The sequence below is a fragment of the Melospiza georgiana genome, chromosome Z (assembly GCF_028018845.1).
Source record: "Melospiza georgiana isolate bMelGeo1 chromosome Z, bMelGeo1.pri, whole genome shotgun sequence".
Lineage (NCBI taxonomy): Eukaryota > Metazoa > Chordata > Aves > Passeriformes > Passerellidae > Melospiza > Melospiza georgiana.
The window spans coordinates 876245-899196 of NC_080465.1; the positions used below are offsets into that span (position 1 = coordinate 876245).

At 46.1% G+C, this 22952-nt stretch overlaps 1 protein-coding gene across 1 annotated transcript in view; it reads left to right on the forward strand.

Annotated features, from left to right (window-relative positions):
• The window catches only part of MSH3 (mutS homolog 3), a 92244-nt gene extending 86341 nt beyond the window's left edge, over positions 1-5903 (forward strand). The window contains exons 21-24 of the mRNA XM_058043454.1: positions 930-1116; positions 1944-2073; positions 3857-4031; positions 5504-5903. Of these exons, the coding sequence (XP_057899437.1) occupies positions 930-1116; positions 1944-2073; positions 3857-4031; positions 5504-5612 (601 nt within the window). The 3' untranslated portion in view covers positions 5613-5903. The remainder of the gene's footprint in view (positions 1-929; positions 1117-1943; positions 2074-3856; positions 4032-5503) is intronic.
• Positions 5904-22952: the final 17049 nt, after the last annotated feature.

Consider the following 22952-nt stretch of genomic DNA (forward strand, 5'->3'; position numbering starts at 1 on the left):
TGTGGCTTGTATGTAATTATATATTGGCTGATAAGAATGAATAAATCCAGTTTTACGTCTCTCCTCAGTGGCATGCTCATGATGACCTGTCTCAGAAGGGATGCTCTAATGTGATTAATGTAATTCAAAAGCAGAAATGCAAAAAAGAAATGCTTTTTCTTCAGTATAGAATGGGTATTACTTGCCCAGGTAAGGAAAGCTGCAGGAAAAGGGAAAACCAGGGTGGACTAACTACAGGTTTCTCACATGTAGACCACAAATTCACAATTTGAGATAGGGTTTGAGGGCTGCATGGATCTGAATGAAAGCTAGAGAAATTTGGAGGATTTTGTGTGTGGAGCTCACCTGCCTGCAGGCTGCTAAGAGTTGTATTTCAACGGAATGAGGAGAGAACTCTTAAAATACCTTTAAATCTTGTTTAAGGACGCTGGTTAAGATTATGTACCTGTGCAATTAGGGGAACTAATGGCTATTTTGTTAGTGCCTGAAGGAGGTGGCTGCTCTGCTGTTTGGAGGCACAAACACCTGGTTCACAGGAGCTTCCACTCTGTGTGGGAATGCCATATTGGATCCTTTTGGGTATTGTTAGCATTAGAAACCTCTATGAACAGAGGGCTGAACTAAACCAAAGGAGTAAAATTCACCTTCACAGCTACCTCTGATGGAATTCTTGTGAGCTGACTGGTCTGAAGTGCCAGGGTTCCCCCCTTTTTGGGGGGAAAAGAAGGCTGCCTTGTGCTGTTTGTGAAGGTGGGAGAAGTGTGAGCTGGGAGACTGTTCTGGAAGATGAATGTTCTGCCTGCATTCTTCTCCTCTGTTTGTAGCAAACAACCAAAGATCATAATAGAATGGTTTCATGCCCATGATTATTTTTTTCCAGCATTAGCCGACATTTGTGATGAGTTTTTGTGTTCTGTGTGCTGGTGCAGAATGGGTGCTGCAGACAACATCTACAAAGGCCGGAGCACCTTCATGGAGGAGCTGACAGACACTGCTGAGATCATCAGAAAAGCCACCTCGAGGTCACTGGTGATCCTGGATGAGCTGGGCCGAGGGACGAGCACACACGATGGCATTGCCATTGCTTATGCCACCCTGGAGCATTTCATCAGAGATGTAAGTGCCTGAGTATGGGAATAATTACCAATATAGCCAGACAGGATGTGCCTTGGCTTGTCTGGCCCTTGCTGCTGAACCAAACAGCAGCACTGTGGTGTTTCACCCCACAGACACCTTTGGCTGGCTGGGTGTGTGGTGTTTCACCACACAGACACCTTTGGCTGGTGGGTGTGTGGTGTTTCACCCCACAGACACCTTTGGCTGGCTGGATGCTGCAGCTGAGCACGTGGAGACAAGTCCAGGCTTGAGGAGCTCAGGTTTCCCTTGGTGGAGAAGCTTTAAGGCGATGGTGAAGGAAAGGAGTCGGTTCTGATGGAGGGTTTGGATCCAGAGCTTTATTCTGGCCCACAGGCCTCTGAATGCAGCAGCTCCTCCAACAGAACTCCCTGGGCCCGTGGTTGCTGCTCCTTTAACCCCGGGCAGAGGGGCAGGGAAGGGGCAGGGAGCCACCAAGCAGGGACAGGAGGGGAGGGACAAAGGGACAAAGGACACCTGGATGGCCCAACGTCCTCCAGGGGTGCAGGGCATCTTTGGAATTCAATGCCCGTCTGGAATGGCAGGAGAGACAGACAGTGCTGGGAGGGGAAAGGAGAGGCTGACACACCTGGCTGGGAATCATCATGGGAGGAACGGGGTTTGTGAGGTAAATCCTGAAGTCACACCGCAACACCTGAGGCACACTGTGGGGCGGGTAGGCCGCGCTGGCCGCAGCCATGGAGAGAGGCGCCATTTCCCCTCAGGGCTGTGGGGAAAGGACAGCAGCTCGGCGAGGCTGAGCCCAGGGCGCACGGGTGAGGCCCAGGTGTGCTGTGTGTGTGCTGCAGGTGCAGGCCCTGACGCTGTTTGTCACCCATTACCCGTCGGTGTGCGAGCTGCAGCGGCTGTACCCCTGCGCCGTGGGCAACTACCACATGGCCTTCCTGCTCAGCGAGGAGGACAGCACACAGCACACAGGTCAGTGCCAGGAAAATAACCCACAAACACCAGAGGTTTATGCCCAAAAAGGAGACAGAGGAGTCCTTTACTTTATTGGAATAAAGGGAGACCCCATTCCCTGGGGTGTCTCACATTTTTGGAGGATGCAGCCTCCTTTTTATCCCAATTTCCCAGCCACATTTCCCATCTCTCTTTCCCCATTGGCTGAGGCACTTGAGAGGTTCAGACTTCCTGGAATGCCTGATCCCAAAGGTTTCCCTCTAATGTACAACCCTCCCTTTTCATTTTTAATTCTTAAGAAATTCAGGGGTTTTTCTGCCCCACTCTTTCTTTCACCTTTCAATGCCTAATTTCATTTCTCAGCCATCCTAAAGTTTATTTGTAAAAGCAAATCTCTTTTTCCATTCATCCATCAGTGGAATCCTTCCCATTGTTTCTTTTCTCTCCCAGTGCTGGTTTTATCCACCAGCAGACCCACAGCTTGTCTGTGAAGGCAAATTTCTCCTTCCTCTCATCAGCCGCAAAGTAACTCTGATGTTCATGCCTTTTCAGACTAACTAGCCAGACTTCTAAAAAGCTGTTCATAGCCATTTTCCTACTCAGACCTTGCCAAATGCTTTTTCTTGCCCTCCCAGCCTACCAACGTGAGCAGTCCCCAGTGGCTGCTGCCAGCAGTTTGAGGGATCCCTCTGTGCTATTGATGCTTTTTGGGCTACCTAAAAACAGGGGCCAGACAAAGTGAAGGGGAAAAAAGCAGTAATATTCATTAAAGGGCCTTCATTTACATTTTGGGCAGGCAAACCCTCCCTCAGGGGCTACACCCAAAAATGGACAACAAGCCATGGGTTTTCACACTTTTATGTTTGATCCGTTTGCATATTTGGGCTAATCTAACAATTCCAGCCTCAGCTAATGAAGTCATTTACCCCAAGTTTGCTCACCCAACTCACTTTTGTTTGCATTTCTGGGCCCTGAGGCAGTGAGGTGCCCTTGGTTGCCAGGCCTGGAGAGGAATTGTTGTGTCTGCCCAAAATGGGACAGCAGCAGCTGACACTGAATGTGGAGTTTGGAGTTACACACTAAAGAACTGCAGGATGGCAAATACATGGAAATTATAAAGGCTAAAGTCCTAGGATGTCAGTGTGACGATTTACACCTCACCTGAATGTGATACACTCCAGTCACACATTTAGGGGTGTTGAAAAGTGGACATGCATTCCTTCACGTGTTTCAGGAGGATATCTGAGCTGGGGTAGGGAAAGATTCACCTATCCCACCATCCAACTTCCCACAGCAGCCAAACACAAAGGATTAGGGACGAGGGATTAGGGATCAAACATATGGCAGCTCCTTCTTTGAAAGATCTCACTGTCTGGAAACACCTGCTATTTATGGGGCTTCACGAGCACGATGTGTTTTGTAGCTCCCATGGATTTCGTTTCAGCTGGGCTCCATAATTTAATACTGTGTACTTTCAGTGCCTTCGTCCTACTGTGTCAAGCAGCTCCAAAATTTAGCACTCTATGGAGTGAAAAAATGCATTTAATTGTTTTGAAACTGTTTTGAAACATGATGGCCCCAGTTCTTGAATTATAAGAGGCATCATAAAGGCCTATTCATGGAATAATTGCAAAAATTTTAATGTGTTTCTTTAGTGACTTCCCATTGCTTTTTGCCATTAACCTTTCCCCTAAATAATTCTTCATATTGTATTATCTGCTTACCTTGTAAGCTGATCAGGACAGGGGACTTAAGTATTTGCCACAAAGAGGAGGTTTTGATTTTGGTTTTATGTTTCTAGGATCTGAAGTGGAAGAGAATCCTGAATTTATCACTTTCCTTTATCAAATAACTAAAGGAGTCTCTGCAAGGAGTTATGGGCTAAATGTTGCCAAACTGGCAGATATTCCTGAAGAAATCTTGAAGAAAGCAGCTTCCAAATCAAAGGAGTTGGAGAGAATAGTGAACATGAAAAGGTCAGAACAAATGTGATTTTTTTTCTTTCATTATTTCCTTCTATAATACCTACTTATGTTCTCATCGGTGATAGTGAAAATACTAATGACTTTAATTTAGAAAGTATTTATTACTTACTTTGGAACTAGAAATTGTCCTTGCATACCAAAGTGTAGAAGAACATTCTTCTTCTGGTTTAACTTGAAAATAAATATTTGTGAATTATTTTGATTGCCCCCACAAACACTCAGAATTTTATTGAAACGTCTTGGGATTTTAATATTTCCCTGATATCCAGTTTTCATTCAGGGGTGTTGGTACCTTATATATTAGAGTAGTTATGAAAATTCCTGTGTGTATCAAGTGGCATAATGGATTTGTAAATCCTGCAACACTGTGTGCACAGTTTAGATATTCATAACTGTTTTCACTGTTTCTTTTTTTTTCTTCTGCTGTTATTTTCCTTGGCAGTCCTATGAGCAAAATTCAAATAGCCCTATAGGAACATAATGAATCAAGATCTTAGTTGTCTGATGGCTGTACCTAATCCTGACAGGATAATTTTACATGAGAACATTTTGACTACTAATTATTTATAGGTGCAAACTTTGGAACTCAGCAGCGCTCGGCGCTTAACGACGCTTTTTTATCCCCTCTTAATAAAGCAAAAGAGAAACTTTAGAAGGAACTTGACAGTTTACAGGAAAAATAATGCAGTGGCTTATGCTAATTGGAAATATCAGTCTGTAATTGGCAAAAGTTAAAAAAAACCAAATCTGGAGCAGGGTCCTAACTGTGCTGTTCAGAGAGTGGGTCTGGTCTGTGAGGTGGGAGCAGGAGACCAGGGGAACCACACCTGGACCTGCTGGTGGCACTGCCCTTGTCACAACACCCATGGGCCAGATGCCTGGTCTTGTTTTTTTAAATCACCCTCATATGATTTAAGAAAATCCACTGGGTAACTTCATCCAGTTTTGACTTTTGACATTTGACAATTGACATTGTCGTCGGCAATGTGCTTTAACCCATTTTAAATGTCTTGTAATTTGTCACAGCTCTTACAAATCAAAAAATGCTGAGAAGAAACGGGAAGGATGTGTGCACTCATTTGTATTGAAAATGTGTTTTCCTGTTATGGTCCTACAAATACAAATTTGTACAAACTGAATGATCAAAATTAAACAGGGCTGACTACAATGCTGTTTATTTCCTTTAACAAGTAGTTCTTCCATTTGTTTATATCGTTTTGTCAGTGCTGCTGGTGCTGTAAGTTAGTTATGAAATTAATTTAGTGGCTGACCTACAGCAGAAACATGAATCTTAGAAAATATTAACTGGCTGTTTGAAGATCACATAACATTTTGAGCTGTGCTATTTTGGATGGCGTATAAAATTTTGCAGATGACTGTAGGACTTTCAGGGTTTGATGTGCTTCACTTAAAAATGTGTCTGTATTTTGATTAGGGTTTTTTTTTTCTTTTTTCTCCCACAGGAAAAAAATGAAGTCCTTTGCTGAAGCGTGGAAGATAAATGATTCTCAGGAACTACAGAAATGGAAAAATATGTATGAGCCTGAGGATGAAAGAAAGGACAGTTTTTAATCCTCAAATCATGGTTAAAGATGGAAGATACTGGAGGTGCAAAATACATGTCTGGAGCTTAATGGATTTTATCAGGGTGTAGTTCCAGGTGCACTGAGTTGACTTTTTTGCTTTCTGAGAGATCACAGATGCTGCATCATGTGTAATTTCCTCACTCCACATCCCTTCCTTTTCACCCTTTTCCTTAAATGCAAACTGCCTAATGGGGATTGGTTCTAATTTGTTTTAAAAACATGAAAAATTATTGATAAATTATAAGGTAACTTTTTATAAATAAAACAGTGTGTTTCACCTTTATTGTATTTATTTCTAAAGATATATTTGTGTGTGTTGGGAAAATGTAGTTGAGTCTCAACACTGCTATACAGCCAGCAACTGCTGACAGTGGTTACTATAAAGAGACTTTTCCCCTTGTTCCCATAATAATGCATTAAAAATTCACTGTTTTTTTACAGCACCCTTTCTTCCTGATCTTTCCCCTGTCTGGCACAGTCTGGAGAAAGACTTGAATCCAAAAATAATGTTGGGGTATTGTAAGGGTGAGTGAAAGGGGCGATTCAGAGTGTGCAGGTGGCATCCCCAGTGCTCTGTCAAATGCAAAGTGAAGCTAAAAAATTCAGAAGGGCTTCTCAATTTTTAAATTTCCAGTTACCACGGCCACATTTTGTATGGGGAATACAATATCCAAATGGGTTTTCCCTGCAAGTAACCCTACTAAACACATTGCTGTGAAGATGTACAGTGATGCTGACATGCCTAAACCTCAGCACATAATCTGAAGCATTGTGAAAATAATGCAGTGGTGTTGTGGGCCTCACTGCCCTGCAGCCCAGAGGAGCCTCTGCCTTAGCAGGGAGCCCTGAGGGGGCTGTGGTCCCCTGGCAAGCCCCAGGAGCAGTTTGGTGGCAGGGTTTGTCCCTGAAGGTTTGTCCCTTTGTTTCATCCAGGGTTTGAGCCCCTTCCTGAAGGACTGCAGAAAAGGGGGTGATTTTTTACATGTCAGAGGCAGCTGCTAACTTTAAACAAACAATTCTCTCCAGGTGTCAGGGCATCAGGGAAACACTGTGCCATTCTGACAGCAGGGATCAGTGGGAGCCTCTCCTCCCAGACTCTGCAGTGCACTGCCCTGAGCTGGAGGAGCTGAAGAGGGAAATTAATCTTGCCAGGTGTGACTGCAGGTGTGTGTTTATCTATGAAGCATTATGAACCAGTGCTCTGCTGTGGGTCTGAAAACCTCTGACCATTGCCATCAGGGAGAATGAATGAATGAGCCGTTACCAAATTCCTGCTCGTGCCAGGTGCACTCTTAGTCTGCACCCTCGAGGGAGCATTCAGACTGTGCTCTGACAAGGAAGGAAAAAAAGACCTGGATGCAGTGGAAGAAAAGAAGTGCAGTGAAGCCTGGGGAAGTGGGTTTGGTATTACTGGGCTGCTGGTGCTGTCCAGAACAACCTCAGCAGGCTGTAATGCCTGTGGTCACAGTGCAGACAGATAGTGATGGTGAGCCCTGCTCTGTCAACAGAGGAGCTTTTCTGCCTGTCTGTGTGAGGCTTCTTGTAGTCATGCCAGATAATCACTGTTTTATTCACTGCTGTTTAATTCCTGGAGAACAGGTGAAGTGCGTGAGGATGGGAGCGTGCAGAGTGCTGCTGCTGGGTTTGCTGCTGGTGTTGGGGCACGTTTGGTGACAAAGCACAGCAGGGATAGTGCAGCTGTGTCTGGGCCAGGATCTGCTGATGCCGAGCAGGAACGCAGGGCGTGCCTGGGAGCATTTGTGCAGCAGGAGATTATCCAGAAAGACAGGCCCTCCTCAGCCTTGGGAGAGTGAGTGGGGTGTAAAGAAACAAAAACTTACTGCAAAACAGGGAAAAGCCTTACTTTTGTAAGATACTTTTGTCTTCAGTCCTTCTGCTGTGGGTTGGGGGTTCTCTGTCATAGCAGAAGTCCTTCTCAAAGAGAGCTGAGAAGCTGCTCTTGTGGTTTTTTGTTAATTTTTTTTTGAGAGCCCGTGGATGAAGACAGGGAGGGAGGGAGGGAGGGAGGGAGGGAGGGAGAGGCTGCAGTCCCTGCCTCCTCGTGTTTGTGTTTGGTTATTTAAAAAAGTAACTGCAGAATGTGCAGAGCAAAACAGCTTACCAGGAGCAATCACCTCTGCTTGCTGCTGCCAGACAACATCTTTCAGTGAGGGAGTTCTCCAGAGGAACTCTCTTTGTGTTGCATAGCTTTCCAGAGGTATTTATAGAAGTGACATGAATTTGCTAACACAAAAGTTCACAAGGTGTGTAAATCAATTTGGGGATCACTGAAATGCCAGCTGAGTCAGGTATAACAAAAAGCATGTTTCCTGCAATGAAGTGAATGTTTGCTATTGATAGGTATCTAAAAGTAAATTATCCAGATATTTCCACTCTATGTTAAAATACTGCTAATTTCTTGAAATTATTTTAGTAGAACTATTGCAGTAGTTTTGACATAAATTAATTTTTTTTATAGGTAAATAAAGTTTTTGTGGATTGAGCACAGAGAGGTAGTGGGACTTCCTCAATTACATTACATTCTATAGAGATTTTTTTCCCTGCCTAGACTTAGGGACAAGTAGAAAGCAAAGGATATTTTCTTAACGTCCTAACAATCTTTAACACTTTCTGAAACAGCCACCTTGATTTGAGATGCAAGTCCTTGCAGGCCAGGCTGTTCACTGTGAGGGACTCTCTGAAACTGGACTGGTTCAGCCATAAGTGAACTGTAGAGAGAGACTTCTAACATTTATAGTTTTCAAATATTTATGTTTTTTGCACTTGCAAAGAATCTGTTTATTTTATTGCCCTTTTCCAGGTGTTTCTGTAAGAGTAGGTAAACGTGTTTTTTCAGGTGTTATAAAATGAGGTTGTTTTTATCTAAAATACTTGTAGCTGCCCCTAGTAACAATAATGAAAAATACTTCTGATGTTAATGGAGTTTTTAACCTTTTTATTTTTTAAGCAGTCAGTTTCTATGACTTTGCAATGTGCTATAGGAAGAAGGATGATTCTCGGGAAAGAAGGGATTGGAAAATACAACACACAGCAAATTTCAAATGCACAATCAGCAATAAGTAAGCAGAAATCAATGTTGGGTTTTCTGAATCATAATAATCCCCATATCTAGGGTGAATTAAAACTCAAGAGTGTGCCATGAAGATTACTAGATATAATTATCTCTCTCTTATGTAACACCAAATAAAAGTTCCAGTCGAGTGCTGAGCTTTTCCCTCTGCCTACATTTCAAGTTATTCCTCTCTGCATTTTGCTCTCTGCAGAATGCTGTAGGAATTGAGGTTTTTTGTCCTAGTTTAAGCCAGCCGAACCACAAAGTGCCCTGCCAGGGAGTGATGCACCTTATTCAGATTTTTTGTCCCCCAATGGGTGTCAAATTAATTAAGGTGTAGTAATGCTAGGTGGAGAACACCAAGGAGCAGCCTTCCCAAGACCGTTCCCAAGGAGGCAAGGACAGCGTTCCTGGTGTCAGGAAAATCTACCACGAACAGCAGAGGTTTATGTCCAAAAAGGAGACACAGCAGCCCTTTGGCTTTATTCCAATAAAGGGAGAGGCCGTGGGGCATCCCCTGGGGACTCTCACATTTTTGGAGGACTCGGCCTCCTTTGTATCCCAGTTTCCCAGCCACATTTCCCTTCTCTCTTTCCCCATTTCTGAGGCACTTGAGAGGTTCAGACTTCCCAGAACACCTGATCCCAAAGATTGGCCTCTAATGTATTACCCTCCCTTTTAATTTTTAATTCTTATGGAATTCAGGGGTTTTCCTTCCCCATTGTTTCTTTCACCTTTCAATGTCCAATTTCATTTCTCAGCAAACCCAAAGTATATTTGTAAAAGCAAGTCTCTTTTTCCATTCATCAATCAGTGGAATCCTCCCCATTGTTTCTTTTCTCTCCCAGAGCTGTTTTATCTACCAGCAGACCCACAGCTTGCCTGGAAAGACAAATCCACCGTTCCTGTCACTGGGACCACCCTGCTGCCCACAGCTCTGTCCTCCTTGGTGTCCTGCACCCACCCTGAGCTCACCTTGCCTCTGCATAAATTGAGATGCTGCCTGTATTTGCAGTACTTTGCCTAAGCAAAGGCTCTATTAATGCAATTAAGTAGCTATGTTAAATGAGCTGATCTTCTAGGTAAGTTCCTATTCTTAATAGCTCGCGCATAGAAAAAGAAAACTTCGCTAATCCTTTAATTAAATTGCAAACTAAATCTGTGTAAGCCTTTTGACACATTTTTTTTGAGAAGCAATTAAGGCTTAGAAGGGATCTGTGGCTGATGATACCTTCGGTCTGTCCCACAAGCCATCAGGCAGCTTTCCTTCTCCCCTTTTCCCCAGCAGCAAGGCAAAAATCTCCACCTGATTTCCTCAGGATTTACCTTCCCTCCCCTTTATAACTGTTACAAAATGTTTTGTTTTCTGTTCTTCACTTCCAGTGCTGTGTGCCCCACCCATCTCATCTACAATTGCCTTTTTCTTCCTCCTGATAAAAAAAGAGGCTGCTCAACAGAAAAGAGATATTTTTTAAAAGCCCTAGATCCTATAATTTAAAGGATTTCAATTTAAACTTTATATAAATAAAAATATAAATAAATGCCAACTTTCCCCTCTACAGCAGCTCCTTGCAGCTAAGGGGAATCCCTCTCCTTCAGTGGAGGCTCCGGCAGTGCCCTGCAGTTTATATTCCCCCTGCTTTGGTGTGAATCTGGGACATTCCCCGTGTGTGTTCTGCATTCTGCCCTGCCCGGAGTGGGCACAGCCCCATCCTGGCTCACAGCAGCAGCTGAATCTTCAAAAGGATGGATCCCTTAAAAGTGTGCCCAGGACTTCAGCAAGGGTCTGTCTAGGCTCTGGGTTAGAGTCCCTGTTATTTATTTCCCTTGTGTTTCACCAACTCTGTGCTGCTCTTTGTAAGTTGTTACACATTTAATAATTCCTGTCTGCTGTATTTTTGAACTGTAGGCAAGAGAACAACACGGGAAAGCATTTTGACTCTTTCCCACTTTTGCACACCAATCCTGGAATACCCTGCTGATCACCACAGTATTGCAATAAAGCAATAATAATCCGACATTTTTTCAAATAAAAATAATCTGACATATTTTCAAATCTCAGTCTCTCTTGGTTTCTCAGGTTTAGGTCCCCAGAGTTTTGAGACAAGCTCGCAGCAAGTCTGCAGTGCTGTGTGTGAGTTTCCCTGAGCTCAGCAGATCTCCGTGGTCACCATCAGGGATTTCAGTCCTCCCCTTTTCTCTCCTGTGCCAGTTTCTTTCTGCATCACTGGCAGCTGCCCTGCCAGGCACTGCAGGAGCTGGGCACAGCACTTGGGCTGGGCTTGCAAGTGAGGAAATGGAGCTTCTGACAGGACCCGAGGCAACACAACCTTTCCTTTGCTGGCAGCACGAGGCAGCAGTGTCAGAAGAGTTTATAATGCTCGCAACAGGGAGTGCAGAGGAATTATTTGCAAGAGCAAATCCTGGCTCTGCGCCAGTGCCAAAGTGGTTTTGTCACACACGGGCTGTGAGCTACACAGCGTGCTCCTGTGAGTGCTGGCCTTAAGGTTTACAAGCTATGGGAAAGGAAGTGCACAGAACTGCACTGAAAAGCGCATCTTTTGTTGCCTGGCCCTCTCTTTTTTCAGCATCCAAGGGCTGTACATGGTGCACACACCTCCTGAGTGTCCCAGCACAAGCCCTTCACTCACTTCAGCTCCACTTCTTGTTACACTTGAAAAGAAATTCATGCTTGGCTAGTCGGACCTCTACATGATTTGGAATTTATAGTTTTGTAGGATTGGAAGAGATTGTCCAAAAGGAAACGGGATCCCAAGTAAAACAAGGGTAGAGTCACATTTATAAACAGTGAAACATTTTCAGCTGTTTTACTGAAAACAAAGCCATGAGAACGGGACTTGGTGTGGCAGCTCTGAGGGGTCTGTCCCACAGATGGGGCTGTGCATTTCCAGCCTTTCAGGGCTCTGAGCCTGTGCTCCCTCACGGGTGCTGGGGGGGACAGCCCCTGCTCCCCGGGCACGGGAGGGACCTGCTCACACAACTTTGAGCTTTCATATTCTCCAGATTCTGTGCTGCATCATAAATAACTCTGAACTCCATATAAAGTGTCAGCTGTTCTCCTCACAGCCCAGTCACACAGAACAATCCTTTTCCAGAACCAAGGACACCACTGCAGCTCCAGCCCCAAAAAGTGCAAACAGCAGGGAATGGAGGGGAGCAACCTGGGAGGGTGGGACTGCAGAACCTGGAGCTGGAATTGGGCAATGAACCCCAATGTGGAAATGGACCAAAACTCATCAAAGTGTGAAAACTCGTGACTCAGAGTCTGTCTTGGGTCCATCTTGGGTGCACCTTGGGTGGAGCCACAGCTGGGCTCTTATAGTGGCCAAGGTGTGTCCTTTGAAGGTCTTTCAATGAATACCCACTTTATTCCTTTAACACTGTCTAGCTCTGCTCCAGGCAGCCTCTCCAGGCATCACAACCTCCCCTGTCTTGTTTTGAAAGGACAGGTATCTGCTAAGGAAGGCAGGAGCCTCCCCAGAAATGGAAAATGTAAAACCTCTCCCTCTGATTTATTGTGATTTTGAAATTAAGGGTCTCTCAGGCAAAGATATGGGAGCAGGAATAACAGTTCTGTACCAGGAAAATTAACAATACAAATGCAATAGCACAGAACAACCCGCAGCCAGAGCGCTCACAGTCCCTGCCCCTGAGTGCCAGGGGGTGCCCCAGCCCCATCCCAGGGGGGCTCAGCCCTCCTGCAGCCCCAGCTGTGGCTCTGCTGCAGCAGGGATCCTGCACAAGGGGGGAGTTTTCCTCTGCAGCTCCAGGGCTGCTGCAGATGGGCCTGGGCTCCCTCTGGCCATGCAGGGCAGCAGAAAGCTGCTCCTCTGGCAGCGCAGGGGGCAGAGGCTGCTGGGGTGTCCCAAAGCTCAGATTGGATCCAGGCAGGAATGCTTGGCTCCTCCCCTGGGCGGGGCATCTCCCCACGGGATGGTGGGATTGGCTCAGCCCTGCAGGGACACTCCCTGGCCATGGACAGGAGACGATGAATAATGAATGGCCCATGAACTGAGGCACAGTGGAAATTTTCCAGGGTAGAAATCCATTTTGATTTAGGTGAAATTATTAGACTGGATTTAGACTCATCTTTGAATCTGTGGCTGGAAAACATAGTTATGTAGCCTGACTGCAAAAGCCTAGGCTCAGGGAAACTGCTTCAGTGAAGGACAGAGGGAAGGGGGGAGACAGAGGGTGATAGAGAGAGACAGAGACTGCTGTGAGAGCAGGCCAGCCTGACCTAGGAATTCTTCCTGATAAAGAAGAACCAGCAGCGAATGTCACTGAAATTTGTAAAATGACTATGTATGAACCTATTGTGAAACTGTATGCAGATGTATTTGAGAGGAGGAGAAAAAGGGACCTGAAGATGTATTTGAGAGGAGGATAAAAAGGGACCTGCAATTCTCAGAGATACGCGTGTCATTTTAGGGGAACAATTCCCACATGCGTCCAGCGCTGTAATAAACATACTGGCTTTACAACTTTCACAAAGTTGTGGAGTTTTGATTATCTCTGCAAAACAGAACAGCAGAGATCTCCTGGAGGGAGCATTGGCTGTGGGAGAGATAAAGAACAGCTGCCCCACCTGGTTTTAACTGGTGATGGTAGAATCTGGCTTCATCGTGCATTGCAACCCTTGTGGTCACACCAACCCCAGCGCTGGCCTCCCCTCCCTGCCAGCCCTGCAGCCTTTCCTGGCCATGTCCCTGCTGTCACTTGGAGCTGCTCCTGAGCAGGGGGGGATCCTGGGCTGGAAATGAGCCCAGGGAGCTGCTGGGGAGGGCTCTGAGCCCCCCTGCTCTGGGAGCCCAGCACCTGAGCCCCAGCAGCCTTGGGGATGGGGCTGAGGGGAGGCTCAGCTCTACCTGGGGTGGCTGGGCTGGGTCAGGAACCCTCCCTGGGGTCAGGAACCCTCCGTGGGGTGAGCTCTGTCCTGAGGGAGCACAGCTGTGTGTGGGTCAGGGTTAGGGTTAGATCACATTGCTCCAGCTGAGTCAAATTCTCTCTAAGGCAGCCAGGTGAAAATTCCCACTGGGTTTGAGAGGAATGGGGGATTTGTCTTTCCAAACAAGCTGTGGGTCTGCTGGTGGATAAAACCAGCACTGAGGGAGAAAAGAAACAATGGGAAGGATTCCACTGATGGATGAATGGAAAAAGAGATTTGCCTTTACTAACAAGCTTTAGGTTTGCTGAGAAATGAAATTAGACATTGGAAGATGAAAGAAACAATGGGGGGAAACCCCCTAAATTCCATAAGGATGAGAAATGAAAAGGGAGGGTTGTGCATTAGAGGGCAATCTTTGGGATCAGGTGTTCTGGGAAGTCTGAACCTCTCAATTGCCTCAGAAATGAGGAAAGAGCGAAGGGAAATGTGGCTGGGAAATTGGGATACAAAGGAGGCTGCATCCTCCAAAAATGTGAGAGACCCCAGGGGATGCCCCACGGCCTCTCCCTTTATTGGAATAAAGCCAAAGGACTCCTCTGTCTCCTTTCTGGGTATAAACCTCTGGTGGTTTTGGGTTAATTTTCCTGACAGATTGGATCCCTGGAAATGTCCCGGGCCAGGCTGGATGGGGCTGGAGCAGCCTGGGGCAGTGGGAGCTGTCCCTGCCATGGCAGGAGTGAAAGGGGATGGGCTGTAGGATCCCTGCAGCCTAAACTATTCTGGGACTGATTCTCAGGCTCACTTGGGAGATGCAGCAGCATCAGCCTGGATGTTCTAACTTCCAGCAGCTGATTGTACCTGAGCCTCTTACCCAGGAGTAATCTACCAACAGCAAATCTCACTGAGACACAGCTTGTCTATTTTGATTCCTACCAAGGCTTTTTTTTTTCCCTTCTTCACATTCACCAGGAATTCATATGTGCTGTAAACAAAATGTAGTTCAAGGATTTTTAATTTTTTTTTTTTTAATTTTATTCTGAATGGAAGGCCATCTGATGCTACGTGAAAAGCAAAAGCTTTCAAGAGGACAATTCATTACAACCTCTGTAGAAAACACAAAACTAATTCATGCATCCCTCAGCTGAGGGTTGTTTATGTGCTGCAGCAGTGAACTGCTGGCGAAACCTTCACCTCACACACAAATAGGAGGCAACAGTCTGTCAGTCATGTCCTTTAGGAGCAGACATTGTTTGGATAGCACCAGCATCACTTTCACATTTGTGCAGTCCTGTCAAGGTAAATCCCTGTGAGAGGCATGGAAGGAGAGCTTTAACATTGTTATGGGCAGCAGCATTGCCCACTGCTCCCAGCCCCGGGCTGGGAAAATCCATATTCTGCCTGGGCACTGCTCCTGGCTGCTCATTCAGCTCCCAGAGGGGCAGGGCAGGTGTGATGTAGGAACCCAGAACATCCCTCTGGCTGTCCAGGATGGCCAGGACCCTGCCAGGGGGCTCAGAGACCCTGGCACAGAGCCGAAAACACCTGTGGGTTTGATTATGGCCCACGGAGCAAATTACCAACCTTATATGAGGATCAGCAAGCTGCAACAGTTTAGATAGAATAATAGTATAGTTATCTTGGGGAAAAATAGATTTAGGGGTTTTTAGAATGGGGGTTCAGGAGGCAAGATGGAGGAATCTGGGCGTGTCCAGCCTTTCTCCTTCTTCTTCTCGGCCTCCATCTTCTGGGTGATGTTGGCACTTTGGGATTGGTTTAGAGTAGAAGCTCACTGTCTAACACAGGTGATGGGTATTGGGCAGTAACTGTAAATATTGCACACGTAGTTTTTAGTATAAAAAGGTAACACTGCCCTGGAGCAGGCAGAGTGCCTCTGACTGTCCTGCTGGAGGGACCTGGGCAGGGCAGGAGAAAGAATTTTATAGATAAGGAATAATAAACACCAAAAATGAAGAGCCCTGACTCCTTCTTCAAGTGCCGGGCTGGGAAAAGAGACTTTTTAACATTCTCGGGGTCGCAGTGATCCAAAAGACCCCAAGAGTGTGATGCAGGGGGCAGGGCAGGGGTGCTGAGTGTTTGGGTGCTGTTTGGAATGCGCCCCGTGAGGAGCACAGGGGCAGCTCCTGGCGAGCACACAGAGGGGTCAGCCGCTGCCTGCAGTGAGAGCCAGCCTGCAGGAAAACTCTGCACCACACAGCACTTGCCTGCCCCATTGCTCCTCATCACTTCTCATGGGCTGAGGGATAAACAGCAGCATTGCCCAAAGCACATGTTTTAGGCCAAAAATGCCCTCTGCACACAGAGCAGGACATAGAGGGAGAAAATGTCCAAACATGCCCTTTGGTCCTTGGGGGTCTGCTCTTGGACTCACAAAATCCCAGAAGGGTTTGGGTTGGGAGGGGCCCTAAATCCCACCCAGTGCCACCCCTGCCATGGCAGGGACCCCTCCCACTGTCCCGGTGTCCAGCCTGGCCTCGGGCAGTGCCGGGGACGCAGGGGAGAGGCAGCCCCAGCCGCTCTGGGCACCCTGTGCCAGGGCCTGCCCACCCTGCCAGGGAACAATTCCTCATTGCCAAGATCCCGGCCAGCCCTGCCCTCTGGCACTGGCAGCCATTTGCTGTGTGCTGTCCCTGCAGGCCTTGCCCCCCGTCCCTCTGCAGCTCTGCTGGAGCCCCTCTGGGCACTCAGGTGGGAGCTCTCGGGTGTCCCTGGAACTTCTACAGGCTGAACCTTTCCTCTCTCTGCCTCTAAGTTCCCCTCTGCACACTTAACTCTTCCTCTGCCAGCAGGTCCAGGAGCACTGTGTGCCCAGTCTGACAGCCCAGACACCCCACAGCTGCCTCCAAAAGCAGCTTTGCTCTCCCCCCAAGCCAGTCACAGGTGGGGAATGCCACGTGTGACATGTTAGCAGAAACCTCAGGTCTCACTCCCTGCCTTCAGATCCTGCCTTTTCTCTCTCTTTTTGAACTTATTTCTGGTCAGTTCTGAGGGCTGTGACAGTCACAGGCACAGGGAATTCCCAAGTCCTTCCTTCAGGCTGCATCTTCCAAAAATGTGAGAGACACCAGGGGAATGCCCCATGGCCTCTCCCTTTATTGGAATAAAGTCAAAGGACTCCTCTGTCTCCTTTTTGCACATAAACCTCTGATGTTTGTGGGTTAATTTTCCTGACAGATTGGATCCCTGGAAATGTTCCGGGCTGGGCTGGATGGGGCTGGGAGCAGCCTGGGGCAGTGGGAGCTGTCCCTGCTGGAACAGGACCCGCCGTGTGGTGCAAGGGTTCTGACAGGAGTCCGTGATACCTGGCAGGGAATTTTTGTGCTGAGTAATTTTTGTGCTGATAGCAATGCATGACAATGGATCAAAGAATGTGCAGGAAATCCAGTAGGGGCTGGGCACCAGCTGTATGCTGAGGGTGTGAGGTGGGACAGGTTCCTGTGCTCCTGCTCAAGCATCTCCCCTGGTGTGGGCAGATTGTTGGGAATGACCACCCCACACCACAGGTGACCCCTTGGACACCTGCTCTGGGTGACTGTCCTGGCTCAGAGCAAATTTGGGAGAGAACCTCCAAAGGGGTTCCTCTAGGAAAGCAGATTCAGTCGGCTCCTCACCCCAACCGGTCCAGGAGAAAACACCTCCTTAGAGAAAAGTGGAAAACATCTGTTTATTAAACAATAAACCCTAAACAATATTAACCAATAATACCCCTTGCTGCTCCAAAAGAGATGACAAACTGAGAACGTCCCTCCCTGGGCTGCAGCTGAGCTCTTTCAGGCTCTGCTCAGTCCCTCAGTGCTGGAAATGTCGCAGGCCCAGGCCCGGCCTAGTGGGCCTCAGGTGTGAGCTGCCAGTGCTTCCCTGGGTGTTCAGTCCAGAGCAGGTTAAACAGGGCCAAAGAAAAGGGAAAAGGGAAAAAACCACAGTCCAGGGAACTTCTTTGCCTCAGCTAACTAAACTAACTAAAGCAAAGGAGAGCTCTGTCCCGCTGTCTGTCCATCCACAGACATCACAGTCCAGGAGCAGGAGTGCGGAGGAGTGAGTGCAGTGTCTGAAAGCAAACAGTGCTTCTTCCCTTCCCCCTTCACTCTCTGGAACAAGGCTTAAATGTGCAAAACTTATTATTCAGCATAGACAGAACAAGGCAATTGGGGATAAAAGCATCATATAGTCAACCCAGGGCAGTGACTGACATGCAGGCAGTCAGGATTCATCACCACCCCAGCCAGCAGCTACCCAGTGGGTGCTCTGCCCACCAGGGTCTCTGCAGGTCTCCTGGCACAGCCAGGTCCTGGCAGGGCACCAGCTCCTGGGAGGGTGTCAGGACACAGGACATCCCTCTGGCAGCCCAGACCCTGCCAGGGGGCTTGGGGACCCTGGCTCAGAGCCCAAAATGCCCCTGTGGGTTTCATTATGACCCATGGAGCAAGTTACCAACCTTATATGAAGACCAGCAAGCCACAACAGTTTAGGCTGAATATTAGTGGAGTTATCACGGGGTGGAAAAGTAGATTTTAGAGTTTCTGGTATGGGGGTTCAGGAGGCAAGACGGAGGGATCTGGGCGTGTCCAGCCTTTCTCCTTCTTCTTCTTGGCCTCCATCTTCTGGGTGATGTTGGCACTTTGGGATTGGTTTAGCGTAGAAGCTCACTGTCTAACACAGGTGATGGGTATTGGGCAGTAACTGTAAATATTGCACACGTAGTTTTTAGTATAAAAAGATAACACTGCCCCAAGGACAGGCAGAGTGCCTTAGACTGTCTTGGCGAGCTGACATCGGCAGGGCAGGAGAAAGAATTTTATAGATAAGGAACAATTAACAACCTGGAGACCGAGAAACGAAGAGCTCTGACTGCTTCTTCAAGTGCTGGGCTGGGAAAAGAGACTTTCTACCTTTTCTTAGGTTCACTCTGACTGGCTAGACACCCTGACAGGAAGGGACCAGGATGTTCCTGAGCCCTGCAGGGCTGGGGGCACAGGAGCTGCTGGTGCTGCCTCGCTGCCTGGGACAGCCTGGGCTGCTGCTCAGCTCTGCTGCAGAGAAGTTCATGACAAACCCCTGGTCTCGTGGCCTTACATGAGGAAAAAGGTGCTATTGTGTACACATGGGATAAGGGATAGCTCGTTTGGGTTCTAATTTGCATAATTAGACGCATAATTTGTTTTTTCTTTGCCATCCATAGAGCCTATTATTCATGCTGTTACAGCTATGAAGGAGATAAAGCCTGTCTCTGCTCCCACACCTGAAAAACCATCAATTTTGTGCATTTTGGGGGATGAGGTGAGTTCTGTGGGTTCAGGGAGTGGTGAGGGCAGAGAGCAGCTCCTCAAGGCAATGTGGATGGCATCAGTTCTCACCTGTCCACCCCTTCATCACCCGGGCCTGATTCTCTGGCTGTCCTCCATGTGCCATGGGATGGCACCCAAGGCTGTCTGCTCCATGGTGAGTTTTATGCAAGCACACTTCAGTGTGACAGAAACATACTTTTCCTCCCAAGGGTTTAGATGACACCTTCACTCTTCACAAGAACTCCAGAGGAAGGAAGGACGCCACTTCTTGCATTTGCTGAGCAAGGAAGTAAATCCTTTGCTGCTGTTTCCTCATTATCATTTAAAACATTCTAAAATGACCAGCCTTTAAGTCCTTTGCTTCAGCAACTGCTACTAATCCCCCTAAAAGCAGGGTTTAATTCCAAATGCCACCAGTCGCTTTTGTTGGAGGTCTTCCCCACGACACCTTGTCCAGTAACTAGGCCAAAAATTTTATTAGCCTTTCCAAGTTGCTAATTACCAATTTTCTAGCCCTGTGAGCTCTGGGAAGTGTAGAGCAGGAGCAGCTCACGGGGAGGAAAAGGCTCCAGGCTGGGCAGGAGTCACCAACAGCAGCCCTGGCTCAGAGAGGAGGCTCAGATCAAGTCGGCCCCTGAAGTTAAAAATCCAGGCTGGTGCCAGTAGCACCCTTCCAAACGAGGAGGCTGAGAACCACAGAGTGGTTTGGGCTGTGTGAAAAATGCGTACTCTATGATTGGCTTTTGGCAAAGTGAATGTTATATGTGTTTATTATAGTATTAGTTTTATTTGATATTATATGTGTTTATTTTAATGTTCATTTAAATATTATTTATTTGATTTTTAATGTTATTTATATGATATATGATTTTAAATTTATTTGATATTATATGTGTTATGTGAGAAAGTTATGCTGTATTAATTTTCTCAAGTAGTGTGTTAAATATAGTTTTAGGTTATAACAAAATGTTCACATAGAAACTATGCTATGTAGGATACTTTTTTCTAAAGAAAGGACTCGCACTGAGATGGCAGCCACAGGACACCTGAATCTTTCAGAGGAACTGAATTTATTGCTCCATTATCAGAAGAAATGAATTTTTCCTGCCTCACTCAGCTCTGGAGGTGCTGTCAGGATTCAGAGGAAGCAGCTGACAGTGCCCAGACAGAATCCTGTGTTTGAATGGGATTTATGCATCATGGATGAGGTGTATGAATATGCAACAGGCTGTTGCTTTTAAGGGTTAATCCTCTGTTAATGTGGGGCCTTTTTCGGGCTTATTTTGCCCAGAAGAGGTACCTGGGCTGTCCATAACTCTTTGTTTCTGTTGTCTCATATTGTCCTAATTCAAATTGTCCAAATTATTATTACTCTAATTATATTACTATTTTATAACCATTTTATTACTATTAAACTTTTAGAATTAAAAAAAACCCAAGTGATTGGCATTTTTCACACCTCATTCCAGGGCACGGGCACCTTCCACATGGAGAGCAGGAGTTGTGGGTGGTTCTGGGGAATTCTCTGGTTTTGGGTAATTTTTACCAGCCTGTGAGTGGAAGCTTTTGTAGGAGAGAGGGAAATTGATGTAAGGCAGTGGTCTGGATTGTGATTTTTGAAAAGCATACTGCCTTTCCTGCAGAAGTGTATTTGTGAATAAAAAGCACAGATAAAATCAGTAATAAGGGAAGCTCTGAATAATGGAAAGGAGAGCTAGAGCCTGGGCAAAAGTAGGTGAGAATAAGTTCAGCGTAAACGGTCTGCAGCACTCATGGAGGGAAATTTCTGTAGCGATTGAAAGATGAAAATAAACTTTCTCAACACAGTGCAAGTACTTCTGCAAGAATATATATTGATTTTTTCCTTTTTTTTTTTGTTTTTTACTTTTGCATAGCTTTATTTCTCAGATGTTCTGACACCAAAACAACATTTTCTCAATTAACAAATCAGCTTGTTTGACTTGCCTGGAGGATTCACAGGTGGATTTCTTCAACAGAAGACCCAGAGATGGAGTATAAATGACACAAATTAAAAAAAAAAAAACAACCTTGTTTCTCCTGGATTGAAAGCAGAATCTTTTACTGAGCCATGGTGTGTGTGTGTGGTACTTCACAGAAAATAAAGAATATTAACTTATCTTTTCAGCATATGGAAGCCACAGGTTCTCATAACTCAGCTAAAGCTTTTAAGAACTGAAACCAACCAATGCAATACCATCTCAAGGGTTTCAAGATGAGTTTTTAATGCATTCTGCAAACAGAATAATGTTGATTTCTTTCAGCAACAATGAAAAAAATCCATCTACTGTTGCTAATAAAATCACACTATGTCTCACTACAGTTACGGGCTGCAAATTGTATTTATTTTTCACAAAACAAATTATATTATGTCAGGCTGCTGGAGTGAACAATAGTTATTGTTGGGAAATAGGTTCAGATAAGTTGTACAAGCTACGCTTCCTGCCTTAAGAGTTTCCCAAATTGAAATTGCAGGTTGTGGCCTGGGGACAGGGCGTACCCTGAGCTCTGCAGGCTCCTCAGTGCTGGCAGCTTTCCTTGGGGTCCAGTGGGTGTGAAATAATTAACACAGCAGCCCAAGTCAAATAAATTAACACAGCAGCCCAAGTCTTTTCTTATTTCATGAATCCCAGCCAGGGTCTCTGCACAGACCACAAACAGGACGGGCTGTTGGGAACTGCCTTGAGCTGTTTGATTTTCCAGCATCACTCTCACTCCATGGCTATGGCAATGGAAGGTGCCAGCAGCTCACATCCCAGGCAGCAGACACAGAACTCAATGTCACACCTCACTTTATGAGTTTTGTGACCAATCACACAAAGCAAAAGCACACTGACAGTATTTATATCTGTACAGTGTATATTCCATATTGACAGTAGTTGTGTCCAACCACTATGAGCACAGGTACCTTTGGTTAAACAGTGCTGGCTTATTTCAAATGCAATACCTGCTTGTGAGCCTTCAAACACAATGCACACAGCTCCATTATTAAGCTTCAACCTTCCTAATATCTTGCTAGATAAACTTTTCTGCAGCTTAGGGAGTTATTCTAGACAAGCTTTAATACACAGACCATTGTTCTGCTTGTCCTTGCTTTTCTATTTTTTAAATAATTTTTCTGCTGCCCAATGTCATGGCTGCTGCTTAGCTCTTATCACAATTCTACTGCCTCTAGAGCCTGCCTTTTTCAGCTTTCCCAAAACTCTCTGATTTTGTGGATTCCCACACTTAGGGTGTGGAACAATTAGCACAGCAGCCCAAGTCTTCCCTTATTTCATGAATAAAGCACATCAACAACGAGGTTATCCTTTCTCCCCAGCTGGCTAACCCAGCACAGCCACAGGGACAGAGAGCAGAGTTTGCAGAGTTTTCGATGGATAAACTCAATTTCCACGAGCATCTCCCATGTGAAAGAGGGAAGGGCTGCAGGAGGAGCCAAGGCACAGGGCTCAGCTTCCTACATCAGTTACCCAAACCTTGCTGATGTGTTCAGGGCATTCCCCACAGGGAGTGAGGAAGAGGAGCTGTTGGAGAGTCTGGCTGCTCTTCCCATGCAGTTTCCAGCTGTCAGGAGTGTCCCTGCAGCCCTGCTGGGCTGCAAGGAGCAGACAGAAATTATCTGGGATCCTTTCCCATCCCCTCCCTGTGTCCCTCTCCCCTCTGCTGCCTGAAACCTGCTGGAGAAAAGAGGGCTCAAAATATTCTGGCATCATCCTCCACGTCTTCAGTGCCTGAGGTACCTTTCCTCATTCCTTTTCCCTTCTCAGGCAGGTAACTGATGAACAAAACAATGAACAGATGAAAAAAAAAGTTTATTTTTTTTTTCTGCATCCATTTATCACATTGTATGTAGGATGCATTTAGCCATTGCTCTGTATGTCCAGGAGGGCGTTTTAATCAATTAATAAATAAATATGGTTCCTGAAGTACAACTAATTATCTAAAACAACTATAAACTGGTTTTCCTTGCTGTTCAAAGTAACTTTTATTATTATTGGCAAAAGAAGGCCATATATAAACACT